The 22,348-nt window shown below is 38.4% G+C and overlaps 3 protein-coding genes across 3 annotated transcripts in view; 1 reads left to right on the top strand and 2 right to left on the bottom strand.

The window, feature by feature from the left end:
* LOC128310049 (dopamine receptor 1) overlaps positions 1-6,479 on the top strand; it is a 69,919-nt gene extending 63,440 nt beyond the window's left edge. The window contains exons 5-6 of the mRNA XM_053046585.1: positions 4,131-4,385; positions 5,891-6,479. Coding sequence (XP_052902545.1) covers positions 4,131-4,385; positions 5,891-6,428 — 793 coding nt within the window. The 3' untranslated portion in view covers positions 6,429-6,479. The remainder of the gene's footprint in view (positions 1-4,130; positions 4,386-5,890) is intronic.
* Positions 6,480-17,899: 11,420 nt separating this feature from the next.
* On the bottom strand, positions 17,900-21,305 carry LOC128310181 (hydroxylysine kinase). The gene is made up of 5 exons (XM_053046757.1): positions 21,181-21,305; positions 20,586-21,099; positions 19,887-20,211; positions 18,705-19,127; positions 17,900-18,544 (listed from the first exon to the last, which is right to left on the bottom strand). Exons 2-5 carry the CDS (start codon positions 20,876-20,878, stop codon positions 18,347-18,349), a joined length of 1,239 nt encoding a protein of 412 aa, XP_052902717.1. The 5' UTR covers positions 20,879-21,099; positions 21,181-21,305; the 3' UTR covers positions 17,900-18,346.
* A 17-nt stretch (positions 21,306-21,322) lies between these two features.
* On the bottom strand, positions 21,323-22,003 carry LOC128310182 (uncharacterized). Its single transcript, XM_053046758.1, has one exon. The coding sequence runs from the start codon at positions 21,914-21,916 to the stop codon at positions 21,584-21,586; it is 333 nt and encodes a 110-aa protein (XP_052902718.1). The 5' UTR covers positions 21,917-22,003; the 3' UTR covers positions 21,323-21,583.
* Between the last annotated feature and the right edge of the window lie 345 nt (positions 22,004-22,348).

The raw sequence follows: 22,348 nt of genomic DNA, 5'->3' as shown, positions 1-22,348 counted from the left end.
AGTGAAGGAGAAAACGAAGGAAGGGTACGAATGGTTCCTATTCCTCATCTCCCGGCGCGATTGCTGTCATTCTCGACGGATGTAAATCAAATATAAATTAATTTCCAACATGCCTTTCGACCCTGTGTATGTTGCAGTGCTGTTATCATGATATTGTAATGAAAGCCGTGAAGAGAAAAAATGAATCCTACCCGTCCCATGCCATATACCTAGCGGGCGCTACTGTTAAGGCTTCATCTGCTTTATTCGAACTTCACGAACAAAATGAATTATGCTCGCTTTGTCAAGCTTAAGTATATTCCCAACCAACGCCTCAGACACAATGAACAATGATAATTTACAGAATTTCAATTTATTATCCTTTTTTGCATCAATCCTCGTCCGCCACCGGTCTGTTGTCAAGATACGGGAGAATCCCTTCTTCCGTTACCGTGCGGAAGATGATGAATCTTTAACAAAGTGCTGCAAATATGCCATATATTCCATTTTGCTCGCGGACCATTCAACATGCACGATTTGTATGCAATTTATTTTATTTTTTACACTAAACTTATCATATTACTCTAAACTTAATTGTAAGTTAGAAAGAATATTATTTCAAATATTATTATTTCAAATATTATATATTATTTCAAACCGACTATTTTGTTGGAGGCTTTACTACTTATAGTAAATAAATATTAAAAATGTTGAATTGTTTTACTTAAAGTTGAATTAATGTCACATCATCCCATTTTTGTTTTTCTTGCACTGTTGCAATTCGTTTTACGTTAATTGCATTCTTTATACTTGAGGATGGTTATTTATGCACAATTTGCAAACCAAAAAACCACACATATAACCCAATGGAGGTTGCCAGGCATTCACAGAAATGTTCAAAAACTTCCATTTGTTTATCATCTGCGAACCCCCTGCCACCTACCGTTTATACTTTATCCGAGTACCGTGGATACATACGCCTTATCCATGATAATCTTCAACAACAAAACTGCTCGTGCCAGCTGACTAGTCGGTAGATCCGCAGCTTCGCGGGTTGAGCTTTACAGACGTTGCTTAAGGCTAGAGTTTCAGCAACTTTACAGGCGCCATGAAGCAAACTGTTTCGAGCCACCGGCGGTACCCGCTGTGGGAGCACTTACATTGCAGCAAATTTCACATCTAAATGATCAGACAAGTACAAGTGGGGTCGCGCACGTAGCCTATAAATTTTGCACACTACAACCACAGCCTTTTAAAATACAGTTCACCTTTTGCTTCCTGTGGATGGATGGCTTTTCATTTCTGATATTAAAGCTGCTAACATACATATCCCATTCGAGACATTTTCAACAAAACTTACGACCTCCATTCGAGCGTTGGGAGAATTTTCACCGTTTTTAGAAATACTTAATTTGCTTTTCTTGAAGTGGATGTGTCCAAAATTTACATATTGTAATTATATGAATCTTATGCTTTTAAAAATGCATTTAAGAAGAATGTGTTCTATCCTTCTTATAAGACGGAAGCAAAGTTTGGCTAGCGAACGTCTATTTCTCACTTTGCTCATGGTGTAATATGCACATACATTCCACCATTGGGTAGCTGTTTAAAGTAGAATATTTTCCCACATTCAGCCATAACAGCAATAGAACAGCTTTTATTGGATTCATAGCGAATGTTGCCGTTATGGAGTACGATTCCGTGACCCTTTTTTCAGACAATTTGTTTCAGAGCGCTGTTTCGACGCTGGATTCAAACCGTCGGTTCAAGCAAAGCGTATGTTCAAGTGTTGGATACAAATGAATTCTAATGCGCGCTGCTTTAGCATTCAGCGTGCCACCTGGTCGCGGAAAATGGCACCGTTATTGAATTTTGAGTTTGCTGGCTGCTGATAGCTTGGCATGAGTTAGCGTCGAGTTTTTCAATATGCAAAAAGTTTTCTGTATCTTTAATTGAATTTTTAAAATATTCATTCCTTTGTTTTCGGAATTGGTTTGGTTCCGGGTGAATTTAATAGTGTTATTTATACGGAACTATAGGATGTTTCTTATTATACCTTTCAGATATTACTAAAAAAAAATTATACCAACCCCTCATCGACAGCCACAAAGCAAATCACATTCGTTTACTTTGGCACAAAGTTAATACAGTCCTAGGTAAAGTTGTTTGAAGGGCTACGAAATAACAACATTAACAAAAATGTACATTCGTTTGCATACTTTAATAATACCAACCACCGACTAATTAGCATCTGGCCGCCGATAGTTGTTAATTCTACTTTCCGTCCACACTCCATGCAATTGCAAATTTTTATCAAACCCTTTCCGTGAAAAAAGGTGTAAAATATTAAACTTTCATTTTGATGAAAAATCCTTTTGTTTGCTTATGCAGGTAATAATGTTTAACCGGAGTAAAAGTGTCGTAGTTTTTTTTCACGTCGACCCGGCAACGAACAAGCGAGTGTGGAATTTATGCATTATTTCTGCTTGATAATAATAATTTCACGCCAGATTAAAGCAAGCCCCATTTGCATTTTGGACCTTCTTTTTCGTCAGGATAGATGATGTTTGGTTAAATTAATAAATACACAAGCATATTCACACCCATGCCTGATTTTCGCGGTAAATATGTAATCATTTGAAAGCATTTGCTGACTCATACTTACAACACATGTTCCACCATTGTGCGTTTATACTATTTCACACGGTAGTGCGTACGAAAAGCGCATACTCCCAACATTATGTAAAGTTTAAAGAACAATGTGCATGTAAAAATGGCATTCACAATTTTGCCCTCAAGCGTACAAGTGCATACGATTTCATTTAGTGAAAATCCGTCGTGCCATATCATACTTACTGTAAAAAAGTGATTACTTCTGTAACGAACCATGTTACCCAAACGATCGCATCTTATTACCACCCTCCATTAACACATTATTCTTTTCAAGTTTGATACACACCAATAACCATTAACATTTAAATGAGGCATCATCAAAAAGGCCAAATTGTTTACGTTATCAATGGCCAGTTCATTAGCAGTCAATTTAGCTTCCTGTCGTGGAATTTATTTTAATTAACCCTTATCATTACCTGTTGTTTTGTTTGTTATCATTTACGAACACAGCATAAGGAAACGTAACGAAAAACCATTATCGCAAATGAATGATTCTTCTCAGATGGCACAAAAAAGTACTGAACATAAATTTCAATCAAAGCAATCGTTATGGTTTCTTTAGAGGGAGACATACAATCGGAATTTTCGGCAAGGAAATCAAAAAAAAATTGTATCATTTCTCGAAGCTTGAAGGCTCAAGGATTATCCCAGAAATAAATTTTCAGGCTTCGGGAATATCGGTAAATAAATCAAATAACAAAGTTACAGCTAAAGGAGTTAGTGCATTGCCATGCGCTCAACGTTGGAACGCGTTTTCCTCTAAACAACGTTTTGCAAATTTGTACCAAGATTTCATTCTTTAATTCGTTCATTCATTTGATTTATTTCATAATGGGACATTAGTGTATGGTTACAATAGTTTACAATTTACGATAGTCACAGATATATGCCCAAGGCATTGTGAGAAATTGTTTAATGGATAAAGGCAAAAGCACCGTATAATAAAAGTTCTCAGTAAGTCACTCGCCTGTGCATTGAATGAGTTGAAATTGAAACCAAATGTTCTTCATTAGCATTTAAGGTACGTTTTTAGTTTTAAAACCATTTTTTTATATTACAGGCAAAATAGTGACTCTTAGTCAAAATCAGTTTTTCCAACATTAAACGTCCACCATTTTGTCGTAAAATGAAAATTCCATGGAACAAAACCTAAATTTAATTATCTAGTTTCATAAAAAAATAATTGGATAACCGTTGTTCTTTGACGAAACGCCAGTGGGTGCCGTAAACTCTCATTTTTTACAACATTTTGAGTAAATTACTGTAAAAAGGACAATGACAAACAATACGTAAACTTGAATGTGTATACTTAGAAACCCTACCATATCAATTACCTTTAACCTTTCCAACCTTTTTTTTTATCCTGAAGCCGCCACTTTTTCGAATGTATATTCCTTTGTAATACTGGTTCATGCCAATGCAATAGCACACATTTTATAAACGAATTAAAGGTTTTTTGTATCCTATTTCTTTTCTAGATATGGCCGGTGGGTAACGCGGCGAGTAGCTATCGGAACAATTGCGGTCATTTGGCTACTTGCGGCACTCGTATCTTTTGTCCCCATATCACTCGATCTGCATCGAGACAAAAGGGACAAAACGGACACATCGCTCAAAATCAATGGCATCAAGTACGAGACCTGCGCTCTTGATCTAACACCAACCTACGCTGTTGTATCTAGTTGTATAAGTTTCTACGTACCTTGTATAGTTATGATCGGTATCTATTGCAGGTAAGGTGGAGCAACAGCCATTTGTTTCCTTTTCATAAAAACCATTATAATTGTATTGTTACAGTTGTTGGAGTTTAGATGCTTTGGGTTTGAAATAAACCCGTTTCGATGATGTTATTTTATAACTTTTCGTGTGTGAATTTTGTTGTTCATTTTTTTCCTCAATTCTACTAATCATTCGTAGAAACGAAAAACTTTCAATTAGAAAAATGAAATAATTCAATCTAGTGCAGTAGCTTAATCCAGACCACGCGTTATTGCACAAGTTTTAATCTTTAGCCGAATGATGGTATTATGTGATAGTCGACGCGTGGAATTAATCCTGTCCCTGAGTTAAACGTTCGTTTAAGCTTCCGGTTATTGATTCACGTCATATCACTGCACAGCACCCGTATGATTGTGGTCAGGTGTGCGGTAATTCATACAGTTTCCCAGAACGTTTTAATTCCACATTCCGTCCTAGCGCTGTGAGTGGCCTGTACTATTTTATCGCCAGTACATTGTTAATACAGTAGCAATGGCAGTAACATCCATTGAAAGGATTCGTTACCAGTCTGTTGCCTTTGGTCTGTTTTTACACCTCAAGTGTTTTAGCGGAGAAAGTTAAAATTAATTTTCATCTTCCACCTTAATCGGTTTACTAAGCTTGATAGAATAAACTCTGCCAAGTTGTTTTAGTCACGTTGTCACGTTTGACAATTCATATCTACAAACTGCTGTTGATTTATATTAAATTGGACAAAATCTTTTACATTTTCTATTAACTGAATTTGTTTTTATCGAACTTGATTACGTGTTGTTACTATTTTCTATGTATAGATGTAATGCGTAAATTGTTTAAAGCTTTTAATGGACACTTTTATAGTCACAGTCAGACACGTCAGACAAGTCAGACAATAAACTACACAACAAAACATTTGGTTTGTTGTGTCTAGTTGGAAGGAAACAAGATGATAAAACATCAAGTTACAGACCTAACCAAACCGCTAGCTATTATTTAACCTCAAAAATAATAAAAATAAGATAGGATCTCCGAGCATTATCAATAACACACACTTTGTCTCGATCGTAAATGGCACAGGACGATGATAATCTTTTTCCCGACCGGAAGTTCTGTCTATCAACACTAAACCATCATTGCGTTATAAGCCATTCAGAATAACCAAATTTCTCATACTCTTCACATGCTCATATGAGTGTGTGTGTTTGTGTTCGTGGATAAACGGCAGGAATGAGATCGGAAAAAATATCAACCACCTAGGTGGCGGAAAAGTTGATAAAGAAGCATTATTATTTCCTTTCAAAATATTCACCGAAACTGGTACGGACTTGCCCAAACAAAGCCCTCGCTTCCAAGAAGGTCCAACAAAGTCATCCGCCTGTAACGATCCTAAACAATGTATATCCCAAACCGTGGCGGACGGTCATCGTTTCGTGAAATAAATTTCCCAGTCAGTCATCGGTTCACCGTGTTCGTTTCCGGTCTCTTTTCCTTTTTCCCGCAGGCTATACTGCTACGCCCAGAAGCACGTCAAATCTATACGTGCCGTTACGCGTCCTGGGGAGATTAGCGAAAAACGATATCGCAGTATACGAAGGCCCAAGAGCAGCAAGAACAAACTCAAACTTCGCCAGCTCGCACACCACGCGTCATCGCCGTACCACGTGTCCGATCACAAAGCAGCGATCACCGTCGGTGTGATAATGGGTGTGTTCCTGATCTGCTGGGTGCCGTTCTTCTGTGTAAATATCATCGCGGCGTTCTGCAAGACGTGCATCGGCCAGCAAACGTTCAAGGTGCTGTCGTGGCTAGGGTACTCCAACTCAGCCTTCAATCCCATCATCTACTCGATCTTCAACACCGAGTTCAGGGAGGCCTTCAAGCGCATCCTGACGAGCCGGAGCTCGTGGTGCTGCGGTCAGGAAATGGGTAACATCTATCCGCGAAGCAGCGATCGGTATGTAACGGACTATGCGGCGAAGAACGTCGTCATCAACTCGGGACGGTCCTCCGCGGATCTAGAGCAAGTGTCAGCAATTTGACCTTACTAAGCAACATCAACAACCTTAGTAAAGCACTAGAGCCTCCCAATCCCTTACCTGCATCAAAATCAGCTGCATTCTCAAGAGCTTAAACACAGAACCATTCCAACGTATTTCGAGGTAGTTGTGTCAGTGGTGTAGGATATTTATAGCCAACTCGGTACGCCTGCAGCAATATGTTAAAAAGCAATCGCCAACTGCTAGCACTCCGACACCCGGGAACATCCAATGATTGATCGCACTGGTGAAGCAAGTGATTGTCATTAGGCGGCACCCAAGGGTTGTACTTTACAATGCACACAAAGAACGATTGGTTTAGATCCATCGGATACCATACACAATGCACAAATACACAGATTGCACCCCTCGACAGCTAGGGTTTAGGGATTTATGTTCTCGCTGTTGTTGATGTTGAAATTGTAGAGATTGAACATACCAAACCAAATCAATACCAAACAAACGGAAAAAAGAATGAATCGAAATGCATGCATCCTTGGTGGTGGTACCGTTTGTTTGGAAACCATTTCGGGGCAATTGCAGACGGACCATCAGTACACCGAAGGAACCCAAAACATTAATAATAAACTCACATATCTGCCAATCTTTTCGATGCTAGATACATTAGTTAGAGCGATAAGCAGAGACGGAGAAAAAGATCGAAAAACAAAATGTGTAGGAAACTTAGAGCTGTAAAGATAAACTAATATTAGTACCCCCGTGATAGAAACATTTTCCCATGTTACCGTTTTGTATGTTTTATGCATTGAATGTAAGATGTTTTTTCTTTCGAATGGTTCGCAACTCTCTCGCAACTGACAGCGCATGTACCAAATTCTATTTGTAGCAAACTCTCGTACAGCTTCTTAGATGTACCTTTTGATGTTGGTGTTAGAAGGGATCCGCACATGTGAAGCCAGGTGTATGAGGGTGTGCATAACTCATTCATTCACTGCACAGAAATGCAATGAACCAAACGGTGACAAAGTGCTTGCGTTACAATGTTTTGTGTTTTCGGAATTCGGGGCAAATGATTTAATATTGAATGCATTACCATGTTACTGAAACCTGTTATTAGCACACAAATTGTCTCATTTCCCATCTCACCAAAGGCTTCCTCTGCATCCTTCCGAACAGACATTCTTTGCACAAACATTCGCACACACACAAACACAAACATAACGTACGTCTAAAAAAAATTAAAGTTACTTGATGATAAGACTGATTACTGATTATTTATTGAATCATAAGAAGATGAAGGTTAATAAGCAAACAGAGAGAACGTTACCGATCGTGCGAAGAATTGTACAAAACGCGACATTATGGTTGCAGGGTGGGACAGTAAATACTGCTGCTGCCGTGACCGTTACAACAACAAGAAACCAAACTTTTATAGCACTGCGATGTTCGGATGCAAGTAAACTCTAACCAAAAAACCCAACAACCAATTCTCAATCAAGTGAACCAAACTGCGGTACGAAAATGACAACCCCGTACAATCATGTTTCTTTTCCGTACAAACTGTTACTCTCTATAAATTTTATGCATGCTACACAGAATCCCCTATCATCATAGCCATTACAAACCATAGTTTTCTATTTCTACTCTAAGAAAGGCGCTGTAATTCGGTGGTATGTTGGCAGATAGTATTTATCTATGTGAATGTTTCAAGAAGTGGTATTTATATATAGGTCAGAATAACAGTGTGTATGTGATAAATAGAAGCATATAACCAAATACAAAAAAATACATCATAAAAACAGATCTTTGGCTCCCTACTGTAATGGTATGGTTAAAATCAACAAAAGAACGAAATACCTGTTTACACAAAAAAAAAAACGATCTGTTGTAAGCATTATCAATGTTGACCTTTTACCTGATTGTTTTAACCTTTTCCCACCAATGCGAGGGTATGTGATTATAAAAAGCTTTTCACTAGGTATGTGAGTAACAATTATTATATCAAACGTTAATTTTCTGTAATGATAATTAGAAGTTTAATTCCGTATGTTATCAGTTAGATTTGTAAATCTGTTATGATCACTCTACCAAATGGTACTCCCAGTCGATGCCACTTCCTAATTCTAAATGAAGTTCAAACATTGCTCAACCTAGAGCCTCTTGGGACCGGAAAATGAAGGCATAGATTTGTAAAAAAGCACTCACACACACACGCGCGCGCGAATGCTTTCAAACATAAGATACAGGATTGCGTTCTAACAATCTCTTCAGAAACAAACGAACCTACGCGTAATAAATGTGCACTCGAATTTTCGAGAGCAAATCAGTCAAACCAAGGTAGCACAATAGGAAGCATTGCTAATAGAATACATTTCATATTTCATGTAGCAAACCCGACAGCTACTGGTACCAAAATAAGAAAACAAAATAAGGGAAAAAAACTCAAAATAACGGGCCGGCGAGCTAAGATTCAACGTTTCCATACATAACACAACAAATGGCGTATTTGCTGCTACCCGACTAGCGCGTAAGTTACTACCCCCTTCCACCCACGACTACTAGCAGTGTCCTTATCCTTCACCATTCACCGTAACATCAAATAAAATGATTCCAAAATACCTGTTAGGAAAACGATACGATAAAAACTACATTGAAAAGTAGTAAAACGGTACAGTAGGTACAGGAAAGCATACAAAATTGTAAAAAATAGAACCAAAAGCTTATGTTTGGATATGACCTTCGAACACCCACACAAACACACATTGTAAAAGGTATTTGTACAACTAACAGGGAGCGTTCGCGAGTGAAAATGCCCACTAACGCCGTTCTGAACATGCAAACGATTTGAATAAATATGTTGTCTTTGGATAATCATAAAATACTATCAAATACAAACTGAAAACACAAGAAAACAAGGAACCTGCTTTTGATGCAAATTGGAAAGAAATAAAAAATACTTATATTACTAATACTGGAACTAATTTTTGTTTAGATCATGGTCATATCCTAATGCCTCCGAACTACGTTCTGTACGATCGTTGTTCACAGAAGTTAACTACCATCAATGGTGATGCTTTATCTGTGGTACAAAGTACAACTTCTTTTTATTATTATGGCTACTTAATCTGTAAGTTGTTCCTCAGTCAATTGCCACCTCATTGAGAGGAATGAAACTTACTACTTACATTTTGGGTACGCTTTAACTTACGTTTTAAGTGCAGCTGATCTTTGTAATTGTATTTCACCGACATCGAGTTTAGGTATTAGACTTTCTTTAAATTTAAGTGTGTGATCTGGATAACTTACAGTCTGCGACGTTGAAGTGGTAACTATAATCTGCATCTTGGTACATGGACAGGTGCAGAAAATTTGCCATGTTGCTAAAGACCGATGGAGATTCTGTGCAGGTTGCTGTGGATGAACCTAAATTTTAGATGATCAACACTGTGTTGTGTTGTCCATGCAAACGTTTGATTTAAAAAAATTAATGTGATGAAGCTATAACTTACTAAGCAAAATGTCATTCGGTAGTTCTAAGCATTAAAGCACGTAAAAGGTTTTAATGATGAATGAATGAAATTGTGTTAATGCTATTGGAAATTGTGAACAGCCGATTAATATTATAGGCTATAAGTCATATAAACAAATGACGTATATAAGGAATCGATAAATGTGTCGGTAAGTATACAAACAAACCGAGCTCACAGCCGAGTAATGGGTTTTACTATAGGCTCTTTTTAAAATAATTTAAACACACATATTTCATTCATAGAAACAATAACTGAAGAAATATAATGCTTCAAAGTAGTATTCATTGACTATCCAAACGCAAACTTCGCACGGACTGTCGGTTAACTCACAGAATCACAGCAGCTTACCAAGAAGCCTGATTTAATTCCCAATCAAACTCGGGGTCATGTTAAATCCAACGAAAGACCTCCGCAATCCCAGTTTGCATATTGAGTGACAGAAGATTTTGAGGGCAAAAAATGCACACACAAAAAAAGATCTCTCGTTCATCGTTATACCTACATCAGCGTATTCGTAATTTTACTTTTGAAGATGATTTGAGTGCACAACCGAAATGAATACGGATAGGAAAGCGGTTCGGAATGTCGAGGGGTAAGGAAAATTGAATTTCATGGCCATTCGTTTGCATAGGACCGTACGAAAACAATTGAGCGGCACAGGATGTGCTCTCCAACGGGACGGTACTTCATTACAAGGGCAGCAACTCTGAACCATCGATTAAATTGGTGCTGCTAGTAGGTAAGTGAAAAAAACCCTGTTAAAAACAAACAAAAAAATCTTTACTGCTACGAAAGGTAAGAATGACAATGTAAACTGCTGGACCAAGAAAAGGTAGTCCAATTTCGTTTCTTGTGTAATTTCATGATCCATGGTAGTAGAACAGACAACTTTTAACGAGTTTTCGACACTGTTAAAACATCGTTCTTCTGTCGTTCTCGTCTACTTTTCCACACCTAATCATACACGCGTTACGGTGCTCTAATTCATAACCGTCAAGCAACACCTAAAAAAGTGTGTGCCATTTGGTGGATGTAATGGCATTACGACGTCATTGGCCCGTCGGTTCGTTATATGTCATGTAGCTGAGCTCAATTTGTTACACCTGTTCCAATCCCACAAATAAAACACAACATAAACATGGTATTCTTTAAAAAGCAAAATTAGTAGTGCGTAGAGGAATAACATTAAAAACTGACCTTAATATATGATGATAATGAAAAGTCTCACCTCATACCCCAACACGAAATTATCTTAAAGATATTTTTACTGAAAAATCAGACCATATTGTAAGAACAATGGAGAGGGAAAGTTCTTCATTTGGTACGAAGCTCTCGCTATTTCTTTTTGAACCGTATTGAAAGACATTGCTGGTACGGCGGTGAGATACGACTTGCTGGGAAATATCCTATACACTAACTAACGAATGTTTTATTTATCACACTTAAGTTTTTTTTTTGTTTCAAACTTGTAGAACCCTTCTCATAAATATCTACAACTTGATTTGGCGCTCTATGCTCTACATCAGACAAATAAAACATACCGACCCTATCCGACCCGAAATGAGTGTTAAGACCCTCGTCTGTTATGTTCGCGCATATAACCAGAAAACGGAAACGAACAAGATTTTTTGAATTCAACCCACTCTGCCAAAAAAAAAAATATATTCATACAAAAGCGACCAGTGAGCAAAATTATTTTTTACCTCACTGCTCTATATTATTCGTGTTCTCAGCACATATCCAGCAGAGAACCAAGAGCAGATTAGTTCCGTATGTTTTTCTACCTTACAAAAGATTCGCATGTTTTCCAATTAAATCATAAACTGTGTTTTTTGTGTATAACTTTGCCTTTAAATTTAAACAGAACTAACACGTACCATAACTAGATATCAAGTAAAGACTAAATTTAATCAAAAACTAGTGTATTATTATCAGTTATATTTATTTTTATTTAAAAATATCCGCGCTTAATTTATGAACTCTAATCCAAATACTCGGTTCTTCCTTATTGGATCTTTACAACAACAAAAATTATTTGAATTGCTCAACAACCATGATGCTTCAATTTCTCTGTAGTCTCTATACTATTAATCTGAAAGCTGGCTGTTTCCTATTTGCAGCTCTCACCTTCGCTTGAATCATCAGTCATTCAAACATCCCATGCTGTTTGAAATGTAATTAAGTTACAACCAAGATACGGTGCAATCGTTTTCACGAATCGTTTCGTACGCCCCAGTTACAGCGAGATCATTTGCAAAGAAAGCGATACTTATGCTACTTTTTTTTACTATTTTCTATTACATCCTCTATCTATAATCCCTGCTTTCATAGCAGCTTTTTCGACCGATTCTGCAAAACGAATTGAACCGGTACGAGATACGCACCTAAACAGCTTTACGTACCTGACTACGGGTATGGCATCGGCCCACCAAAAAACGAATCGAATGTAATCTAATTTTGATACTATTATTGCAACCGAATGAAAGCCCAAAGCATGACTTCCATCGCATACTGGTACAGCAGTTCAAAATGGTACTGTGATTGAATGCCATGTTGGACTAACACACAAAAAAGAGGAAATTTAGCAATCAAACTGATAGCTTTAAAACTTTGAAACACTAACGGTAATCAATACTGGCGATGGAAATCTTACTACATTCTTAAAAATTCTAACCTCCCATGGTTATATCTACCATCTATGCATTAACCATCAATCGTAGTCACTTACAAAAGGATACTAATAGAACAATACATCTAGGACCTTAGCACTTACGAGTAGCAACAAACATTGATGTTCACGTTATCCACACCTAGCCTACAGGAGGATTGGTCAGGATGGGATTTCGAACCGGGCCGCTCCGTAAAGTTGGTCCACCAGACGTAAACTAATTATGATCTTATGCCAGGATCTGAATAAGTCTTGGAAAATATTCCGAGCTTTGGATGGCCCACCAATAGAGCAAGCCATAACAAGCCAATCTTCCTGGCGCAGACCCTTGGTGGTAGAAAAGTGAATATTCTGACGACGCAGAAATCTTTCGTGAAATCCGTACGCCGGATGATTATCTTCAGCTCAAGGCCTCTGTGCGCGAGTTTAATTCCTGGTGCAAGCATAATGCTTTAGCCCTTTACATCGATAAATGCGTACCACCTCCTTCAGTCGTTCGCGAGCAATTTTAGTTATGAGCTAAACGACCAAATTCTCGGAAGAACTGAATGCGTCAAGGACCTCGGCGTGCTGGATCATGTGGTCGTGAGATGCAACCAACTGTTAGGATTGGTCGCTTGGACATGATACGTGAGCTTTAAGACCCTTTATGTGTCAAGACGTTGTACTGCTCATTAGTTCGTTCGCTGATGGAGTACGCCAGTATTGTGTGGTGGCCTTCTTCCGTTCCTGGAATCGCCATCTGGAGTACAGAACCATGTGTCTTCCGCTCGGATTGCCACCTATCGATGATCGCATTCAGCACTCCAGACTTACCTGCATCACGGGAGGATACTTTCTGAAGTGCACCACGCGTTCGAGCCGGGTATATTAGCGATGGAATTGACTACTAGTGTTCTACCTGTCTTGCGGTTTCTATTAAAAAATTGTTTGTACTGATGTAATGTATCGTTAGGTATGAATTAATATGTTACACGTTTATGATACCGAGAAGGCTTTACAGTCCAACGGTGAATAATAAGGATTCAAGATTAAAGATTCAAAGAACATTCAGTATATTCCATTCAACATCACCTAACCTGTGACGTTAGAGATTATGATTCTTTCAGAACTGTATCAAGCTAAACCCGAATTTCAAAATAGCTCGTTACGTTGTTTTTTCGTTGGCTATACGGTACCTTGCAATTGATTGCAAGAGATAGTAAAAATGAAACTGTGCTCCGTCATTTTCTCTGGGGTCTGCCACATGGTGATGATTTGATCACTGGTTGAATTCGGCCTGTTTCGGAATACTTACTGACAGTTCCCAACTTTTTCCATTACGAATTAGACATTTCGATCTTGTAATATCGTGTTGGTCGGTTTCGGTTTCGGCGATGAGATCAGAAATTGTAACAGCCCTCTCCTCAAGACCTCTTCAGGTAATATTACCAGTACTAGTAGAGATGTTACTTTCTCTATCATGAAGAAATCAGCATTTTTTTGTATTACCTTTAATCTCTGTTATAAAACAAACGTTTAAATACTAGTTATATTCATCTACAACATTGTATCGTTTACAGTACTTCTTTCATGCAAATATAATTACCGAGTTAATATAACTACAAATAAAAACAAAAAGCATTTACAACTTATCGCATTTCCGTTGACAATATATACAGCATATCTTTAACCAAAACAATAATCTCATTTGGAGTGCTCGGGAAAAGCTCTTCATTATGTTTGTAGTCCAATTCATAACTTTCCACTTCAAACTTTCCACCGAAAAACTATGAGGACATTCGTACAACAAATGAAGGTTATGAGTTTATGGCTGCTATACCACGACGGATACTTTCACTGATGTTATTAGTGTCAGCTGCCACTGCCTTTCAGCATTATCATCATCATTCGCATCATACAAAACTACCTGTAACTAACTTCGTTTGCTCATCTCCGACGAGAATTCACTAACGTTCATTACGTCCTTCAGGTTCAACGGTGAAACCGGGTCATACTTTAAGAATTAGTTTGCTGCTTTTTGGTCTTCCGAGGTTTGCTGATAAAAATGAAACGAGGTTGATTATTTCCCACGAGGGTGCACGAAGATAGTCACAAGTAAAAGTTCAAACGAATATGCTCCAACTAATTCCCAACTGTCCGTGTGATGATCGGTCTTTTTACAAACACAATCATGCCAATAAAGCGCTGCAGATATGAGTAGTGATACTTCCATGAAGAAATTTGATTTATTCATGGTGAATGTTTTCGGTGATTGATATGATATTCGAGGCAATAAACCTTGATTTAATTTGTTATAACATAATCGAGTTTATGACTTCCTTGCATTGACAAAATTTAACAATATTTTCTCTAATGTCATATTAATGGATGAAATTGCAATGCAATTGTAGAACATCTGTGAAGACGTTTCCAAAACAACAAAAAGAAAAAAGAAACTCAATGCTTAGCGTAACGGATGGGAAGCTGTTTCACGTGACCGGAATAATACATGCTCAGTTCCTGACCAACTATGCAACTAGCCATAATACCCTTTTCCCGGCGTTTTTTTTTTTGCTCAGGTTGATAACCGTCCAAGGATCGTCAATATTCGATTGATAGTCCATTAATCTTCCCTTCGGGTATGGGCAAAGGTATGGGTTCGCTAAAACTTGTTTTACATAGCTTCGAATCGCCTTGCCAGTGCCTATAACGAAATTGAAGTATAAAAACCTACATAAATGTTCTACACTCATATCCCCTACGTCCTTCTCGAGCCTTCTACCATCTGCCTTCCGTAAGTGGTATGAAGAAATTGAATTTATCTATCACCACCATGCTTTGCAGCCAATGTCCCTTCTTTGCATCGCATTTTTCGTCCGTTAATACCATAGGTCTGCCACAAGAAAGATCTTACGCCTTTCGTATCAGTGCCTTCCAAAACCTGGCAACTTCAGTCGGAGTTCCCTTATGCCAATTTGATTCCACGCACATATACACAACGTACGGACCACTTTTTCGAAGTCCTGCCATATTATTTTCCCCTCGGTTCACCGGCTGTGACAATGAAAGTAACCAATGACAGATTTTGGGATTTTCCGCGATGCAAATTGCTGTCCACATGGCAACGCTGGTGGAGTCCTCAATTTCTCAATTTTACCTTTCCAATTCAACGCACAAAAGTATAATAGCACCTACATGGCTACATGTGCAGAAATGAATATTTCGGAAATCATATGACTAACATTTGATTTCGTTCCCTTCACCACTGATCATTCGTAGGAAATATTCCCCAATCAGTCAAACATCGGCAGCATAATTTTGATGATATTTTTATACCCATGGCATATTTCGTGGTTGCCATTTTTTTAGGTGAACACAATTATTTCAATAATTTCACGTTCTGATCGTTTTTTAAGCAACATGTAGCAGCAACGGTATTTCCTTTGGTAACGGAAAATTAGTTTATTTTATCGTTAATTTCCACACATTTCATTATGAATTATTTATTTTTACTGTGTCCTATTTACTACACCGTTCAAAACATTAATTTTATTTGTGTTTTACTCATTTGTCGCTGCAAAACCATTGAGGGGGTTTTTAACATTTAAAAGCAATTCTGTTTTCGTGGCTTCCAGCTTAGTTTCCTTTAATGACGATCTTTAACTTTAGTATTATTTTTTTAAACTCTTTCGTTCTAATTTCGTTCTATAGGACGGTTGAAATGCTTCACGGCGCCTTGGAGTTGACACAACATCAAAGTGAATTCAGTTCCAATTCAAACTCGTATAAGGATTCTTTGCTGTGCTTTTTTCTTTGAATTGATCAAAGCACAATGAAACAATGAATTTTAGCACTTTTTAAATCGCTTAACTTTCCAGCTTCCAGCTGTATAAAAAAGTCCGTCGTACCATACATAGCTAATTCGGCTACGATACTTTATATCGGCAAACGTCGAGTCTTTCCGGAAACAATCAATCAAAGAATAAATATAAATACAACTATGAAGGCAGCCGTCTTTTACCGGGACGATGATGGCCAATTGCCGCAAGCGGGTTATAGTACTCAACCTCAGTTTCAAGGCAGTCTGGTGAAATTGATTTATTTATAGCACGTTTCAGACGACCGCGTACCCTCCGGAAATGAGCGTTTCGCTAGCACCCACGATTGAACACACTGTAAGATTTATTAATAATCGTTATCAGTTGGATTTGTGTTTTGGCTTCTGCGTTCAACGCTGTCTATCCTTTGCACCTTATCCTTTGCGCCACTGCACATATACAATAAAAAATATAATGGAAAGGAAATTGAAATTGCCCGGATATGAATGATGCACCATTGCCCAAAACCGCGCGTAATCATGGTTCACATATTTAAACAGCAAATATCAATCAAACAGAGTTTGGCATGCTGTGATAACAAAATGCATATTACCATGGCAACAGACTGCTAAACGTGGTTAATTTTGATTGACAGCTCTCATCAGCAGATTCAAGTTCGAATTGAACTTATCTTTACGATTGAAGCAAACGAGACTCAAACCCATACAGACACTGTCAATCTAAACTATCTCCAATTACTAAACTTCCACTATCTCTCGATGGAAATACGCATTCAAATGTGAGGATAATTTAGCAACGTATGAAACATGTCACTTCTGCAAAAGGACACAGGGATGCTGAAAAGAAAAAAAACAAAAAAGCTGAAAGTTATAATGGCCATAAAAAATGAAAGCTCTACCAAACTTGCACACCTTCAGGCAAAAGTTTGCGTGTGTGTCAGCTGGTGGAGCATTTTTCGAAAGATAAACTTTACAATATTCTAGGCAATCGATTAAAAACTTCCTTATCGATGGAACCAGATTGTACGGAAAGTTGGGCAATTATCTGAATCTATGACAGCATCTAAAATCCCCTGCAAACTTCAAACCACTATCAATAGTAGCACTTTGGTATCTTTTCATGCATCGTTTGTGGTTGAGATACGGTTGAATTAATGTAATAGAATGCTAACCACGGACCTTTCATTTACATGCGAGCTATTTTAGCTTCTCTGCCAAAATAATAACCATTACCACTAGCATTCGGCTATGTTCAAGCCATCATGGCACTGGTTGGAATTTTATCGTCATGGGCGAATTTAAATAAACAATGTTGAATTCTAAAGCGTAAAGTAATCTAAAAAGTCAAAACCACATGCCTCGCACAATGAACACTACAGCAAAAGGAGCTTGATGGTTTGAGTAAGTGTTGCAAAGGGTATCAAAACTCAGTTCAGTTAGTCATGTGGAAACTCAAAAACACATTTTTAAATAGCTATTTGCACACGTTTAAAATTCATAGTCAATTTATTTTAAAACAATATTATGCAGCAAGCATGACATAGTACGGACAGGGTGATATAAAACATAACTATATTTTGAATGGAACAGATGCAGGAGTTCCTGCAATGTGTAAAGATAGTATATTGGTGGTATGCCGATACCAATGCATTATTGTTTCATCCCAATAATAACGAATTTTCTTCATTTCAAAAATCGCTATGTAAGCCGTCTAAAAGAGCACAATAGTGCACAAAAGCAAGTTTATTGTTTTCTTATTGGTTTTTCAAGCGCATTCGCTATTTAAATGCCACTTTCTCTAAAATTATTGCTGCATTACTATTTCTCCTAATTGATCTTTCAGATATTGCTTCCAAATACATCTTTCACATTTATTACTATAGCAGGGATGCATATGACATGCCCAATTGACTCAAATAACCTATCTGTTCCATTCCGCATCTCATGAGCTACATGTTAAATATTCCTCAGCAATTGAATTCCATCGCTCCAAAATATCTTTATCGGTTTCGCTCCACAGTGATTCCAGCACGTTCCATCCACGGGTTTGTGAGGAAAGAATGTATTGATTGCTTGAGTCCACTGTAGCTGTGTACAGTCCTAGAACAAGGCTTTGGCAAAGACGGGCTGCGATGCAAACCTTGTAAAAAATATAAATAAAAAAGTGAAATAGAAATAAAATGTCAGTCAGTATAAGTGCTGTTATCAATACGGCAAATATCGTTGTGATAGACATTAAATACTTAATTTAAAAAATAGTATTTGGTATTTTGTTTTCGTTCCGTATCCGAAATACTTACCCTCAGTATTTCCTTTTCATGTGGGGGAATCAACCGAATCATGCTGTACCCGGCCATCACCAGCCCTCCAATATTCGGATCGTTTGCTTCCAAAATCATGTACGTCATTGCAATGGCCAGCTCGAACACGTAGCGAGAGTAGCACACGTCACCAAAATCGATTATGCCAACTATTTCATACTCTTTGCTGTTCGATGGCTTTTTGTTAACAATTACATTGTGCTCATTGAAATCACCGTAGATTACACCCTGTTCGCACTCGTTCAAATTCGGAATAACACGTCGTTGAAATGCATCCAGCACCTGTTCGACGATATCTTTATGGTGTTCGTCTTTTATTACGTAGAGGAAATCTTTCAGCTGAGGAAAATTGTCCAGCATCCAAATGGATTGTCGTTTCATAACCTTTTCCTTATCTATAGACTGTTGAGTAAAAAGGAGATTTGTACGAAAATATCACTGCTCTATTTTATTGCTAGAATTGTTATTGTTTTGATGAAAAAAGGATATAAACATTAAACTCTGGCAATAAATTTGGTATCGAAGGCAAGTAATTTCACGATATAAAAATAATATCAAAACTAAATCTAAACCATGAAATAAAAACTAAGAAAAACTGTTCTGCATATATTTAGCATTATAATTCGCCGCACTACCACATGTCGCACTAGTAAATGTCCTAGTGTTCCAATTATGCTTGGTTGTTGTAGTTGTACTTCCAAATAGACTTGCCGGATCTATTTTGGTGCGATATAAGGACAGGCATCCACGGTACTAATTCCACGATGTTTTTAAATACTAACATAACAATTGAACGATCTGATTCGTGAATGATTGAGCGAGGATTTCGATTGTTATTTTTCTATACAAAGCTAAGGTAGGATCCTACATTCGACACAATTCAAACATTTGCCTGGTTTAGTATATTAAACGACCGAACAACATCCATCTAAATCCATCGAACCATGCCATAAAATTCCAACTAAAAAAAACAAATTACCGACCCTTTGACCAATGATTAGCGGTTATAAGACAATCACGAAAATGCAAATGCGTGAAAGTGTCAATCCATATACTCGCTACTGACAACATGAAACTCGCATTTCTATTATTACTTATGGTACACCACCCTGCAATAGAGATAGAAATAACATAAACGTGACTTGTACCGCTTTCACTCACCTTCAATGCGGAATCAATCCGTGCAATAAACTGTCCTGCCTGGTAAAACAAGCTGTCCGGATGAGGTACACCGTGAAACACCTTTCCCGGTATATATTCCAACAGCCGTACGACGTGCTTCGATTCGCCCAGTTTCTCCATCGAATGGTGCTTGCCGTAAATGTTCTGCGCCGGTACAGGGCATTTGATGCCACGCTTGTTTAGATGCAGCATGATCTCATTTTGCGCATGAAAGAACGATTCATCGCTCGAATCAAGCGAGTTCGCTATCTTCATCACGTAACCGCTCGGGCTGATTGATTTCAGTATTGGATTTTTCACATAACTGGCGAGATATGCAGATGGGAACAAGAAATTAGTACAATATTAAAAACAAGCCTATCAAGGCCAACCGTCACCAATTGTCCATCAAGCTAGCAATTTAATTTCCCCTCCCGCTCATCAACACCGCTGTCAAATCGATGGTACCCACCCTTTTCGCGTTGTAGCGCACGATGATGACATGACATTCGAGACAAAATTAACAAAACCGTGTAATCACGTGTTCTCCACGGCATGTAACGCGACAATTTTACATTCGAAACTGAGCCGATTCTATAGTCTATTGTAATCGCGTCTCATTTATACTCACAATGAGGGGTTTTTCGTCTTCTCACTTCATATGGACAGTTATCATTGAGCATTCCAAACTTTACTCACCTGTCGGCCTGGATCATGAAATTGCGGTCATCGTATGAATCGAGCTCGCACATTTCCAGCACAATGATTCCATAAAGACGTTCGGCTAGTTTGCGCACCTCCTCTTCGGTTACTACTGGCCGTATCTGCGAGCCTGGTTTCAGCGTTCCTTCGGCCTTCGGTGCCTCGCTATGTTGAGTCTCCTCCGCAGCGCAGCTAGTTGCAGCTGGAGTTTCGCAATTGTCACTTGCGTTTGTATCGCTTTGCGCATCTTCAACGAGACTGCGCTTTTTGACGATAGTCTTCATCTCCATTTGGAGTGTACGTAAAAGTTCACTTAGCTGTAAAATTACGGAGTCACTTCCACGAAGTATGAAGATTGTAGATTATCCACAGCGGCTTGGCGACTGAGATGGAACGATGTCTTCAGTTCAGCCAATTGATATGGTGTAAGGCCGCTTCCACTCAGCGGAGATTACAAACACAGCTAGTACGCCTGTACGTACGACCGTTCAGCTAGGTTTCTTGGCGCTTACTATGAATATATGCGAACGATCTGTACTGCGAACGAAGCGATCACGAACTGATTGGTGGACAATCAGTGGAAAGGGCTTACCCTGCTACACTGCGCACCGTATGCATGTCTCGTATGCTGCTGATCCCCGCGGCGACTATCTTGTTAGTGTGCGAGCGATAAAGAAAAAGATAAATCAACGGTCGTGATTGCAGCGGGAATCTTCCGGCACAAACAAACTCCCTGTATCCGCGACGTTTATCCGTTTCTGCTACTTGCTTGTTAACACAACAAACGAGTACATGTTATAATATAAATACGTGTTCATTAACATTGTTCATTAAAGGCGATATTTATTCACTTATTTTAAATCATCCAGGCCAGCCTTATTGTACAAACACGTAAGACACAAAACTTAACTGATACGTGTTAATGTAGAGCTTCGTTTCTTATCGCAAATGTAATGCGCTGTATCTCGGCATAGCCGACTCCTTCTCTTTCATGGCTAAGAATCGAAATCCTGTTCTTGTTCTTCGGCGACCGCACCAGCCGCACCCGGTTCACGACGTTCCTCGGTATTACTGGAATCGTTGATACGTTGCAGGAAGGAATTCAGAAGAAACTTGTTGATCTTATCGTTCTGCGTAAACTCCCGCACCGCAGGCATTTCGATTTGTTCACTGTGTTCGATACGGTCTCCAGGTATAAGCTGACGGTCTGGATCCGGCGTATCATGACTCAGTGTACTTTCGGAGGACATTTCACTGCTATAGTCGCCGTTTGCGCTCGTGCACTCCCGGGCCTCGGAACCGCAATCAGTAGGCTCTACGGATGGCATTTTCGGAAGCTAATATATTGCTTCAAATTATGTATCTTTTCCCGAAAAATTTCTCAACTGCCTACGACCAAGAACGAAAAGAAAAGAATGTTTGTTTCTCTATAAAAAAAAAACGTAAATAGACAGTTGTGCTGTCAAGCACAGGCGGTCGCGAATGTCACAGCTCGAAACAATCTGCTCGATTTTGTAGTGATGGGAATACTGCAGGATTGTACGGATTCAGTGAAACCAACCAAAAAGAAGATCTGTTTTTCATTACTTAAACTATTTTAAAATGCAAAATATTGAAATTGATTTCTCAAATGCTTATTGAAAAGATGGATATTAAAAACATGAAATAAAATACTTCCATTACGCCGTACATAATCTGCTGATTTGCACTGTAGGGAACATTCGTACTTGTGCGTTCCTTTTCTAATCCATCTGCTCCGC

The sequence above is a fragment of the Anopheles moucheti genome, chromosome 2 (assembly GCF_943734755.1).
Source record: "Anopheles moucheti chromosome 2, idAnoMoucSN_F20_07, whole genome shotgun sequence".
NCBI lineage: Eukaryota > Metazoa > Arthropoda > Insecta > Diptera > Culicidae > Anopheles > Anopheles moucheti.
The sequence above is the reverse complement of the archived record's forward strand: the minus strand, read 5'-3'. Positions and strand labels throughout refer to the sequence as shown.